The 13,748-nt window shown below is 47.0% G+C and overlaps 1 protein-coding gene across 3 annotated transcripts in view; it reads right to left on the bottom strand.

The window, feature by feature from the left end:
* LOC115101069 (disabled homolog 2-interacting protein) overlaps positions 1–13,748 on the bottom strand; it is a 231,327-nt gene that overhangs the window by 158,370 nt on the left and 59,209 nt on the right. For all 3 annotated transcript variants that reach the window (XM_029620248.2, XM_029620247.2, XM_029620246.2), the window contains exon 2: positions 1,634–1,743. In XM_029620248.2, coding sequence (XP_029476108.1) covers positions 1,634–1,708 — 75 coding nt within the window. In that variant the 5' untranslated portion in view covers positions 1,709–1,743. The remainder of the gene's footprint in view (positions 1–1,633; positions 1,744–13,748) is intronic.

A 13,748-nucleotide genomic window follows, 5' to 3' on the forward strand; every position in this document is an offset into this window, starting at 1 on the left:
AACAGTCTGCAGATAGGCTGATGTTAAATCTATTGTCTAAATCTATTGTGGGGGGGGGGGGTTCTATGTTATGATTCTATGTTAGGTTTGAGATTTTATCGCTTATGGTTTAAGGGATGGTTTGAGTTTGGTAAGCTGATCCTAGAAGTGAGCCTAATGGGCCAGGTACCTTCTACCTCTATCATATCATATCCAGACGTGAACTTAATGGCCTCATGACTCAGGAGAAAGAGAAATGGTCATGTGACTCTACAGCGAGACACAGTGGCTTCATCTTATCACTTTTCTCCTCTCCTCTCTCATTCTCTCCATTCCTCTCCTCTCCTCTCTTTTCTCATTATCTTCTTTCCTCTGGTCCCTGCAGGGAGCAGCTTAACTGACACCCGATCGATGGATATAAAGCCTACCCGCTGTCTGTCGGACTCCTCTGTGTCTCACTAACACTTTTGTCTCCTCTCTCTCGCCCCATTTTGTCCCTCTTCTGCACTCTCTCGCCTCACCTCTTACCTCTCTCTCAACTTCTCTCCTACCCTCTCGCTCGTACGGGCACGCACGCGCGCACCATGAATGTTTAGCCACGGCAGGCGCAACCCCTTGCCACAACACTTCGTCTACACGCACAACCACACTACCGTTCTCTACTCACAATCTCAACGAGCCAATCCACAGCAGCTTTATTTGCCATTAAAACCTGGTGGAAACAACTGCTCGGTTCATAAAACACACTTCAGTCTCACTTTGTGGAAGTTCAACCCGACGGCTCCCGTTGGCATTCATGTGTTTTTAATATGGCTTCCAGTACACGGGGTTAGTGTCAGAGGCACATCAACTATCTTTTGTAGGTACGGTCAACAGACAGCAATAGTAGTCTGTGGACACATGGCGTGGAGTGGAGGGTTTTGGCATTGTCATAGAGAGAGATAGATGGAAGGAGAGCGAGTAGACAGAGATAGGAGCTACATCCATTGAGTTCGACAAAATGGAGACCTAAAAAAAATCTATAGGAATCCTTTCTGTTTGAACCAGTCACAGTGGACAGAGAAGCATTTCCATTGGATCGGCAACGTAAAGAGTTTGTTTGCATCCTGAATGTATCCCGATGACCGTGTACCGTTCACCTAGAGGTCCTCCTCTCCACTCTCATCTCTAATTTGATGGGGATGCGCTCTGCTTATAGGTGGCAAGCTAAGCTTATGGATGACTCACAGAGTCTGCATTTCTGCAGTTTGTTAAAAGTAGCAGTTCAAATATCTGTTGAGTGAAGTGGCTCATTTTGAGCCAGCCAGGAGAACACATGTGAAGAGAAAACGAAATGAGTCCTATTGCACCACAGATGTATCATTCCACAATGGCTAGAAAGCTCAATAACTCCACACAACCTGTACATCATAGTGTATTCAGAATGGGTGTTATGGAGAAGCTCAATGAGATTCAGACTGGCATAGAACCACCTGGAGACCAGACCAGACTTCTATTCACGTTGACGTGACATCTTAAAGACTACTGTACTCTCCCTGTCTCCGGAAGTCTCTCTTCCAATTAGTATTTCTTTCTTTCTGCCTCTCACACGCTCTTGACACACACGGGCGCGTGCAGGCACACACGCTGCGTGCTCCGGCAGGCGAGTACTCACGGTGACTCTGAAGGGCGTGGCTGCTGCGGCAGGTTCCATGGTGTGGGTGATCTTGTCCTGCGCACCACCAGGCATGCTCCGTCGGCGGCCCGTTCGCTCCGGGGGCGACTCTGGGGGAGACAGAGAAGAGAGAGACAAGGAAGAGAGAGAGAGAGAAGAGAGAGACAGGGAAGAGAGAGAGAGAGAAGAGAGAGACAGGGAAGAGAGAGACAGGGAAGAGAGAGAGAGAGACAGGGACGAGAGAGACAGGGACGAGAGAGACAGGGAAGAGAGAGAGAGAGAGAGAGAGACAGGGAAGAGAAGAGAGAGAAGAGAGAGACAGGGAAGAGAGAGACAGGGAAGAGAGAGAGAGAGAAGAGAGAGACAGGGAAGAGAGAGACAGGGAAGAGAGAGAGACAGGGACGAGAGAGACAGGGACGAGAGAGACAGGGAAGAGAGAGAGAGAGACGGAAGAGAGAGAGAGGGACAAGAGAGACAGGGAAGAGAGAGACAGGGAAGAGAGAGACAGGGAAGAGAGAGAGAGAGAAGAGAGAGACAGGGAAGAGAGAGACAGGGAAGAGAGAGAGACAGGGACGAGAGAGACAGGGACGAGAGAGACAGGGAAGAGAGAGAGAGAGACAGGGAAGAGAGAGAGAGGGACAAGAGAGACAGGGAAGAGAGAGACAGGGAAGAGAGAGACAGGGAAGAGAGAGAGAGAGAGAGAGAGAGAGACGAGAGAGACAGGGACGAGAGAGACAGGGAAGAGAGAGAGAGAGAGACAGGGAAGAGAGAGACAGGGATGAGAGAGACAGGGACGAGAGAGACAGGGAAGAGAGAGACAGGGAAGAGAGAGACAGGGAAGAGAGAGACAGGGAGGAGAGAGAGAGAGACAGGGACGAGAGAGACAGGGACGAGAGAGACAGGGACGAGAGAGACGGGGAAGAGCGAGACAGGGAAGAGAGAGACAGGGAAGAGAGAGAGAGAGAGAGAGAGAGACAGGGAAGAGAGAGAGAGAGAGAGAGAGATAGGGATGAGAGAGCAAGACAGGGAAGAGAGAGAGAGAGAGAGACAGAGAGGACATCAGTCAGGATAATGGAGTAAAATACATGTTGTGCAACCGGCTTTGTTTCCAAAAGTCAGGCTCAGTTAAGCAACCAGCAAAACGTTTCTTTAATTTTGCACATTGTTTTCATGTTCTTGTTCAACTCCATTTCATTTGTTGTCTCTAAATAGACAGCCCTGGGGTCTATCTTGATCTGATACTGCTTTGTCTTTCATTGTGTGTCTGTTCTATGTGCAGTGATTTAATGCGACTCCTGTTATCACAGACAGTGATCGTTACCATTCTATCAGAGCCATGAGGTACCATGTGCTGCAGATCGGGACATGTCCACTCCAAGAATGTGAGACATGTCAAGTATGCATGTTGATACAGCGATACGCTTCAGACGATGGTACAGCACAGAACAGGACTGACATTAACCGAGGGTTGCCATGTTTTTGCAGATGGGTGAACTAACTTAACCCCTCACGGCGATGTTTCCATTCGAAACTGTAGCAATTAGCGCTTGAGGCACACAACTCATTGTTGTTTTGTTTTTGACAGGAGAGGTTTCATGTCTTGCATTGTGTTCTGGTCCATCTACCTTGTGATCGAAAGTGGACACTTTTCCCCTTAAAAAAAAACCACACAAAATCACCCCTGTCAGATACCGCATACTTTAAGGGAAAGGAAGACACCAGGAGACAGGTTTTTAGTGTTGTCAGTGTCGGTAGTCAGACTCCCCTGTCTGTCTGTTAGCCTGTCAGCATTAGCTGTGCCACAGTAAATTAGAACGTCTGCTATGTTACAGGGCTGTCTGCTGTTTTAGCACACAGAGTAACTGGATAAAAGGACAAGACAACGTCTGACTGAGGGAGAACACGCGTCCTGCTGGGACAGACAACCGATGGGAACGTCCTGTACTGTATACACCTCGACTCAGTCCCGACTGTGCTGACGCCAGTATGCCGCGCAACTCGCAGTAGGCTACGCGCGAAAACAAGCGCTCAAGCTAAACTTTCACACTTTTTTTGACATCATGTGAACACTGAAATAGCAAATCAAATGTCACTGGTCACGTGCGCCTAACACAACAGGGGTCGACACCACTGCTTAGTGTGAACTCTCCCTTCATGTAAGTACTGTCACCCCCCCCCCCCCCACACAACCTTCTATAGCAGACACAGTGACCCCCTCCCTCCCTCCCTCGACCTCTGTGAGGTCACTGGCAGGCCAATGTTGATCTGTGTCAGTTTAGGGGACATGACCGGTCTCTCTCTCTAATTCACTCTCAATTTTCAATCGGCATGGGAGACATGTGTTTCCACTGCCGAAGCGAGTGATTTAAACAAAAACAAAAACACAAGTGAGAAGACACAAAACAATATCAACAGAAAACTATTAGAAAGTGACCAGCAAACATTGCACTCACAAAGGGTTGAAAAAGAAGAGGCATTTCAAGTGCTTTATTATCAGCTGTGGAACGTGTTTAGCAGTGTGCAAATAGCTGAAGTACAAATAGTAGGGGAAGATAAATAAGCAGATACATATTGGTGGTATTTATAACGCTGTTTGTTCTCCACTGGTTGCCCTTTTCTCAAGGCAACGGACCACAAATCTTGCAGCTGGGTTTTCACCTAACAGACATGGGAGTTTATCAATGTTTGATTTGTTTTCAAATTCATTTGTGGGTCCATGCGATCTGTGGGAAATATGTATGTCTAAGGCGGTAACATGCTTGGCAGGGGGATAGGAAGTGCAGCTCGTTTTCCCACTCATTGTGTGGGCAGTGTGCACATAGCCTGGCTTCTCTCGAGAGCCAGGTCTACCTATGGCGGCCTCTCTCAATAGCAAGGCTATGAATCACTATCACTGAATCTTTACAAAGTCAAGGATTTTCTTAATTCTGGGACAGTCATAGTGGCCAGGTATTCTACCACTCTGTACTCTCTGTTTATGGCCAGATAGCGTTCCAATTGTATTGATTCTTTCGAGGTTGTCAAGTAGTTATCTTTTTGCTTTCTCATAATTGGTTCGAGTCTAATAGTGTCTTGGTCTTGGGGCTCTGTGGGGTCTATTTGTGTTTGTGAACAGAGCCCCAGAACCAGCTGGCTGAGGGGACTCTTCTCTAGGTTCATATCTTTGTAGGTGAGGGCTTTTAGGCTGTTGTAGAACTGAACAGCTCTTTGATGGATGTTGATAACTAGCAGGTATAGCCCTACTTCGACTCTGCATGCATTTTTTGGGGCTTTGCGTTCCACACAAGAATATTTCTGCATAATTCTGCACGCAGAGTCTCAATTGGGTGTTTGTCCCTTTTTGTGAATTCTTGGTTGGTGAGCAGACCCCAGACCTCACAACCAAAGAGGGCAACGGGTTCCATAAGTAATTGAAGTATGTTTTTTTAGCCAGATCCTAATTTGGGACGTCAAGTTTTATGTTCCTTCTGATGGTGTAGAAGGCCCTTCTTGCCTCGTCTCTCAGATCGTTCACAGTCTTGTGGAAGTTACCTGTGGTGTTGATGTTTTGGACGAGGTAGGTATAATTATTTGTGTGCTCTAGGACAACGGTGTTTAGATAGAATTTGTATTTATTGTCCTGGCTACGGGACCTTTTTCGGAACACCGTGATGTTTGTCTTGCTGAGATTCACTGTCAGGGCCCAAATCTGACAGAATCTGGGCAAAAGAAGCACCAGATCATCTGCAAACAGTAGACATTTGATTTCAGAGTCCAGAAGGGTGAGGCCAGGTGCTGCAGACTGTTCTAGTGCCCTCACCAATTCATTGATATAAATGTTGAAGAGGGTGAGGCTCAAGGTACATTCCTGTCTCACCCCACGGCCCTGAGGAAAGAAATCTGTCAATTTTACATTGATTTTACAATGTCATACGGTTTTCCCCCCCGACACCGCTTTCCATCAATTTGCATAGCAAACCACCGCGCCAAATTGAGTCTCTCTCTCGCTCTCAACTTTTTTTTTTGCAGCTCAACAAAAAACAAACACGACACTGCACGTGGCTTTCACTATAGGTCCCAAAGCTACATCTGTCAATCAACAATAAGTCACGTCCTTACAAGGAAATTGTACAGTTTTACCATAAGCCCAATGGAGTACAGATAAGGGTGCATAAGGTTTGCCAAAAGGTACACTATTACTCTACAGAATACACACGTTTTAATTAGAAGGATTTAATAATTGGTAAAAGAGAGGCTGTAAAACGTGTTTTCCCGGGACTCATATGAAGAGCAGCCTGTTCTCCTCGTACGGTACACACTGTGCAGATGGTGGCAACATGTGTAGGCATGCAGTGCAATTTGACACACTAATTAGCTCACCACATAATGAGGCATGTGTGTTGAGTACTGCAGATCACAGTAGTTTCCTCTCTCATAGTGAACACATGCAGGGGCCAGCTGTGAATCCTACACTCAGTCACTGGTTGGAGGAATGGTTGGCTACAGGTTGGCTGTAAAGTGTTAAACACACACACACACACACACCTGTGTACCAATAGGGACTGGGGAAAGCAGGAGATGCACTAGCGAAACATAGGTAATACAGAAGAGACTTGTGGAAGAAGTTGCCCCTGTGTGAGTTAAACATATTAAACCTTTACACATCCTCAGTGATCTGAGCACCCGGAGATCTGAGGAGAATTCATTATCCTGCTGCCATGGCAGCAGCCTATCAGGCACTTGATTGAACTTTATTTATCTTTGTGTGTGTGTGTGTGTGTGTGTGTGTGTGTGTGTGTGTGTGTGTGTGTGTGTGTGTGTGTGTGTGTGTGTGTGTGTGTGTGTGTGTGTGTGTGTCAGTCGAGGCTGCTGAGGGGAGCACGGCTCATAATAATGGCTGGAACGGAGGGAATGGAATGGCATGTGTGTGTGTGTGTGTGTGTGTGTGTGTGTGTGTGTCTGGCAGCAGACAGAGGTATGTTTTGTCTGTCAGGTCAGCTAGAGGGCACATACAGTAGATGTTTTGTCTTTGAGTATTTGAGTACTGAGTATTGTCTCAACGATGTCCACCCGCTGCCCTGTACAAGCCCTCCTCCTCTACCTCGTCCTTCAGCATCTTCTCGCTCACACTTCCTCTACCTCTCCCCTCCTTCATGTCTTTCTCCTCTTCCTCCTCCTCTTCCTCCATAGTCCGAAAAAAAAACAGCCATCCCTCCTACCTTCCCTACGGCTTTCACTCTTATCCTCCCCCCTTCCTCTACTTCTGTTTGCCCATAAACAGATCTCTCCATCCTCCCTAGCCCTCCCTAGCCTCACTCCATCTCCCTATCCTTCCCTCCATCCCTCCTAACAGTTGGTTAATAGGACAGAGTCTCACACCACCTGGCAGTGTGAGTCTCAGGGGACCTGGGAGACGATAAAGCCCAGACGGCAGTCACCTGGCTGGGCTTGTAACGTTGCTCAGCCTGGGTCTCCGAGTGTAGTTAATGGCCCTCTATAGGAGAGGCTGCAGAGCTTTGGGTCTGGCAGGGGAAGATAAGAGGCTGGATGGAGGAGAGAAGTGAGTCACTTCACTCCTTCTGAGAAACAGTACGAACCCATGAGAGATTGAGAAAGGTGCTGGAATCGCAGAGAAGGTGGTTAAACAGTTGTAGAGATGTGTGCGTTGGTACATGCAGTATATGCATCTCTTTCTCCCTCTCTTTCAGTTAAATTACATTTCAATTTAAGGGCTTTATTGACATGGGAAACATATGTTAACATTGCCTAAGCAAGTGAACTTGGTAATAAACAAAAGTGAAATAAACAATTAAAAAAACAGTAAACATTACATTCACAAAAGTTGGGGTTTCAGGTGTCTCCGGAAGGTGGTGATTGATTCCGCTGTCCTGGCGTGTGAGGGAGTTTGTTCCACCATTGGGGGCCAGAGCAGCGAACAGTTTTGACTGGGCTGAGCGGGAACTGTACTTCCTCAGTGGTAGGGAGGCGAGCAGGCCAGAGGTGGATGAACGCAGTGCCCTTGTTTGGGTGTAGGGCCTGATCAGAGCCTGGAGGTACTGAGGTGCCGTTCCCCTCACAGCTCCGTAGGCAAGCACCATGGTCTTGTAGCGGATGCGAGCTTCAACTGGAAGCCAGTGGAGAGAGCGGAGGAGCGGGGTGACGTGAGAGAACTTGGGAAGGTTGAACACCAGACGGGCTGCGGCGTTCTGGATGAGTTGTAGGGGTTTAATGGCACAGGCAGGGAGCCCAGCCAACAGCGAGTTGCAGTAATCCAGACGGGAGATGACAAGTGCCTGGATTAGGACCTGCGCCGCTTCCTGTGTGAGGCAGGGTCGTACTCTGCGGATGTTGTAGAGCATGAACCTACAGGAACGGGCCACCGCCTTGATGTTAGTTGAGAACGACAGGGTGTTGTCCAGGATCACGCCAAGGTTCTTAGCGCTCTGGGAGGAGGACACAATGGAGTTGTCAACCGTGATGGCGAGATCATGGAACGGGCAGTCCTTCCCCGGGAGGAAGAGCAGCTCCGTCTTGCCGAGGTTCAGCTTGAGGTGGTGATCCGTCATCCACACTGATATGTCTGCCAGACATGCAGAGATGCGATTCGCCACCTGGTCATCAGAAGGGGGAAAGGAGAAGATTAATTGTGTGTCGTCTGCATAGCAATGATAGGAGAGACCATGTGAGGTTATGACAGAGCCAAGTGACTTGGTGTATAGCGAGAATAGGAGAGGGCCTAGAACAGAGCCCTGGGGGACGCCAGTGGTGAGAGCACGTGGTGAGGAGACAGATTCTCGCCACGCCACCTGGTAGGAGCGACCTGTCAGGTAGGACGCAATCCAAGCGTGGGCCGCGCCGGAGATGCCCAACTCGGAGAGGGTGGAGAGGAGGATCTGATGGTTCACAGTATCGAAGGCAGCCGATAGGTCTAGAAGGATGAGAGCAGAGGAGAGAGAGTTAGCTTTAGCAGTGCGGAGGGCCTCCGTGATACAGAGAAGAGCAGTCTCAGTTGAATGACTAGTCTTGAAACCTGACTGATTTGGATCAAGAAGGTCATTCTGAGAGAGATAGCGGGAGAGCTGGCCAAGGACGGCACGTTCAAGAGTTTTGGAGAGAAAAGAAAGAAGGGATACTGGTCTGTAGTTGTTGACATCGGAGGGATCGAGTGTAGGTTTTTTCAGAAGGGGTGCAACTCTCGCTCTCTTGAAGACAGAAGGGACGTAGCCAGCGGTCAGGGATGAGTTGATGAGCGAGGTGAGGTAAGGGAGAAGGTCTCCGGAAATGGTCTGGAGAAGAGAGGAGGGAATAGGGTCAAGCGGGCAGGTTGTTGGGCGGCCGGCCGTCACAAGACGCGAGATTTCATCTGGAGAGAGAGGGGAGAAAGAGGTCAGAGCACAGGGTAGGGCAGTGTGAGCAGAACCAGCGGTGTCGTTTGACTTAGCAAACGAGGATCGGATGTCGTCGACCTTCTTTCCAAAATGGTTGACGAAGTCATCTGCAGAGAGGGAGGAGGGGGGGGGAGGGGGAGGAGGATTCAGGAGGGAGGAGAAGGTGGCAAAGAGCTTCCTAGGGTTAGAGGCAGATGCTTGGAATTTAGAGTGGTAGAAAGTGGCTTTAGCAGCAGAGACAGAAGAGGAAAATGTAGAGAGGAGGGAGTGAAAGGATGCCAGGTCCGCAGGGAGGCGAGTTTTCCTCCATTTCCGCTCGGCTGCCCGGAGCCCTGTTCATAACATAACATAAATATGGGTTGTATTTACAGTGGTGTTTGTTCTTCACTGGTTGCCCTTTTCTTGTGGCAACAGGTCACAAATTTGCTGTGATGGTACACTGTGGTATTTCACCCAATAGATATGGGAGTTGATCAAAATTGGGTTTGTTTTTCAAATTCTTTGTGGATCTGTGTAATCTGAGGGAAATATGTGTTTCTAATATGGTCATACATTGGACAGGAGGTTAAGAAGTGCAGCTCAGTTTCCACCTCATTTTGTGGGCAGTGTGCATATAGCCTGTCTTCTCTTGAGAGCCAGGTCTGCCTGCGACGGCCTTTCTCAATAGCAAGGCTATGCTCACTGAGTCTGTCCATAGTCAAAGCTTTCCTTAAGTTTGGGTCAGTCACAGTGGTCAGGTATTCTGCCACTGTGTTACACTCTGTTTAGGGCCAAATAGCATTCTAGTTTGCTCTGTTTCTTTTGTTAATTATTTTCAATGTATCAAGTAATTATCTTTTTGTTTTATCATGAATTGGTTGGGTCTAATTGTGTTGCTGTCCTGGGGCTCTGTGGGGTCTGTTTGATAACAGAGCTCCAGGACCAGCTTGCTTAGGGGACTCTTCTCCAGGTTCATCTCTCTGTATGTGATGGCTTTGTTATGAAGGTTTGGGAATGGCTTCCTTTTAGGTGGTTGTAGAATTTAACAAATCTTTTCTGGATTTTGATAATTAGTGGGTATCGGCCTAATTACGCTCTGCATGCATTATTTGGTGTTTTACATTGTTCTGCATGCAGAGTCTCAATTTGGTGTTTGTTCCACTTTGTGAATTTTTGGTTGGTGAGCAGAACCCAGACCTCACATCCTTAAAGGGCAAAAGGTTCTATAACTGATTTAAGTATTTTTAGCCAGATCCTAATTGGTATGTCAAATTCTATGTTTCTTTTGATTGCAAAGACGAACCTTCTTCCCTTGTCTCTCAGCTCGTTCACAGCTTTGTGGAAGTTATCAGTTATCAGCATCTAGATGCAATTTGTATTTGTGGACCTTTTTTTTGGAACACAATTATTTAATTTCTCTCTCTCACTCTCTCTCTCTCTCTCTCTCTCTCTCTCTCTGTCTCTCTCTCTCTCTCTCTCTGTCTCTCTCTCTCTCTGTCTCTCTGTCTCTCTCTCTCTCTCTCTCCGTCTCTCTCTCTCTCTCTCTCTCTCTGTCTGTCTCTCTCTCTCTCTCTCTCTCTCTCTCTCTCTCTCTCTCTGTCTGTCTCTCTCTCTCTCTCTCTCTCTCTCTCTCTCTCTCTCTCTCTCGTCAGAACTCTATTAGACATGTCTGTAGCCGACCCCTATTGTCCCTTCCAACCTCCAGAGTGACAGCTACCTTTCTCCTTCACTCGCTCCTCCCATTGTTTGCCCCCCAAGGACAATTTCCTCAATGCTCCATTCCCTTGGCAACCCCACCAGCCTAGCCGCACACTACCCTCCAGATGCCCTGACCAGAACATTCCAGGGAGAGGCATGCTCTTATTCCACCGCCAGCCCCCCTCCCCGCCACCAAGGAAGCTTTCAGCTTCAAACAGCTTCAACTGAAATACCAAAACGAATGAATTTATCAGCGCCCCATTGGATTTGGTTAAGTCAGCATGTGTGTGTCTGTGTCATCGTCTGGGTGCTAGGTGTATTTGTATGAAGCACAGTGTGCGGTGAGGTACATGTAATGTGTCACACACTGTGATAAGACAAAGAGACAGTAGCTAGATAGCATCAGGGTTAATTATAGTAGGGAAAGCGGAACATGCTGGATATAGCAAGGACACTTTGCATGGTGAGTCGATAAAGTGTGTTTGAATGTGTGTGTGCGTATGAGTGTGCGCATGTATGCACATGCATTTGTGTGTATGAGTGTATGCAAAGGCATCATGCCCATAGGGGGCACAAGGGGCATGTGCCCCCTCAGATTTGTCCTAGCCACAGCCATTTTATGAAGTTGGCTTTAGCTAGCCCAGATAGCTTCCCGATCTCCCAACCTCATTACTAGCTACCAAGAAGCCATTTCAGGCTATCAATCAAGTTGCAGAAGCTAGCTTGTCTAATTATCTTAGCTGGCATGCCTGCTGGGAAGGTTGGGAGACTTTAGAAAAGCAAGCAATCACTAAATGTACTGAACAAGACTCACATTCCTTTCAATCTTTTACCCAGATTTTAGCAGAGATACAGAGAAGCATATGTGACTCGTTTCAGGAAACTAGGCATACGGAGCACGTCACTATTTCACAGGAGAGGCATTTGAACATAAACATACACTTTTTTAATCAAAATGTGTTTTTTTTTGTTGCCAGAAATGCCTTCTGGAACACGTGAACTGTCATATGCATTAATAACAAATGTGTATTCCCTCCATAAATATGAATACAATTATTCAATCAGGAGCCTAGTTGGTTTAGCCACAGAAAAAGACAGGAACCTTCTGGCTAGCCATGACTGGCTGAGATAATGGATGGGCTGGACAAATGCCGGGAGATGAGTTTGGATTGGTCTGCCATGTAACATGTTTCTGTCTGTAACATGAGCTGTTCAATGCATGTTGACAGTCCTTTCTACCATGCAGTTTTTGAAAGATATAACGTTAGCCATCAGAGTGACTTGACACAACGCCGGCCAAACAAGATGTAGATACAAACGAAACGGAGTTCAAATGGTCCCAGTCTGCTGTGAAGTGTTCCTCCATGCATACGGGTATCTAGCTGCATTTTCAGGTATACGTTTCAAATTTGGTCAGAAAGTATTTTTTTATTGCAAGTTAAAGCGTACTATTAGTTAGCTAGTGAACGTTAGCTTGCTGGCTCGCTAGCTAAAGTTACAAGTATGTAACAAGTGTAGTAATATTATTTGGATCAGAAAACCATTTGCATTGCAAGTTATAACCTAATGTTAGCTAGCTAACATTGAACATTCTTTGCTAGCTTTAGCTACCTGCAGATTCAAACTACAATGTTTGTATTGGTAGTAGTATGAGTTGGGATTATGCCAGCTCATTGTTTAGCTAGCTAGCTACATGTCTAAACAAAAGCCTTCACTTCGGCCAGATTACTACATGGCCCATCAAATTAGCCAGGTGTGTCTGGGAGTGATTTTGTATTTGTATATATTATGGATCCCCATTGGCTGCTGCCAAGCAGCTATTCTGCCTGGGGTCTGCCAAAATTAAGGCAGTTATACAATTTTAAAAACATTACAATATGTTCATTACAGAATTCACAACACACTGTGTGCCCATACTCCACAGCCACATTATCTACAACACAAAATCCATGTGTACGTGTGTGTATAGTACATATGTTATCATGTGTGTGTGCGCGCATGTGTCTGTACCTATGTTTGTGTTGCTTCACAGTCCCCGCTCTTCCATAAGGTGTAATTTGATCTGTTTTGCACCAGCTACCAGATGTGGAATAGAGTTCCATGTAGTCATGGCTCTAGTTACAGTCACCTATTGTATTTCATGAACATGTGTACATGTGTAGACAATAGTGAACAATCCACTTAGCTGGATGTGGCTGGAGGGTTATGGCATTTCCCTCACATGACCAATCAATTTGACCAATCAAATATATATATATTGTTTTACATAGAATTAAGCATGTATCATCCTCAAGTAATTTGTGCCCCCTTTTAGAGGGTATGTGTGTGTGCGTGCAGATGCTCGTTTGCGTGTGCATGTTGCTGAGCAGCTGGCTAGCATGCCGTGGTGTTATTGGGCTGAGCGATGTAAAGACGAAGAGAAACCAGAAGGCGGTTAGCTGTGAATCAGATGGGCTGAGTGTGTAAAACAGGATGAAAGTCAAGTACTGTAGAATAAACTTTTAGTGATCAATCAGTTCTCTACCCGCTACCCTCGCCAGCTCCACAGCGCGGGAGAAATAGACTGGAACATACACGGAGTGTCCAAACATTAGGAACACCGACTCTTTCCATGACATAGACTGACACTGTGAATTCAGATGAAAGCTACACTACCTGGCCAAAAGTATGTAAACACCTGCTCGTCGAACATCGCATTAATATGGAGTTAGTCCCCCCCCCCCCCCCCCCCCTTTGCTGCTATAACAGCGTCCACTCTGTGGGGAAGGCTTTCCGCTAGATGTTGGAACATTGCTGCGGGGACTTGCTTCCATTCAGCCACAAGAGCATTAGTGAGGTCGGGCACTGATGTTGGGTGATTAGGCCTGACTCGCAGTCAGCGTTCCAATTCATCCCAAAGGTGTTCATAGGGGTTGAGGTCAGGGCTTTGTACAAACCAGTCAAGTTCTTCCACACCGATCTCAACAAGCCATTTCTGCATGGACCTTGCTTTGTGCACGGGTGCATTGTCATGCTGAAACAGGAAAGGGCCTTCCCCAAACTGTTGCCACAAAGTTGAAAGCACAGAATCA

The sequence above is a fragment of the Oncorhynchus nerka genome, linkage group LG19 (assembly GCF_034236695.1).
Source record: "Oncorhynchus nerka isolate Pitt River linkage group LG19, Oner_Uvic_2.0, whole genome shotgun sequence".
In the NCBI taxonomy this organism is placed as follows: domain Eukaryota; kingdom Metazoa; phylum Chordata; class Actinopteri; order Salmoniformes; family Salmonidae; genus Oncorhynchus; species Oncorhynchus nerka.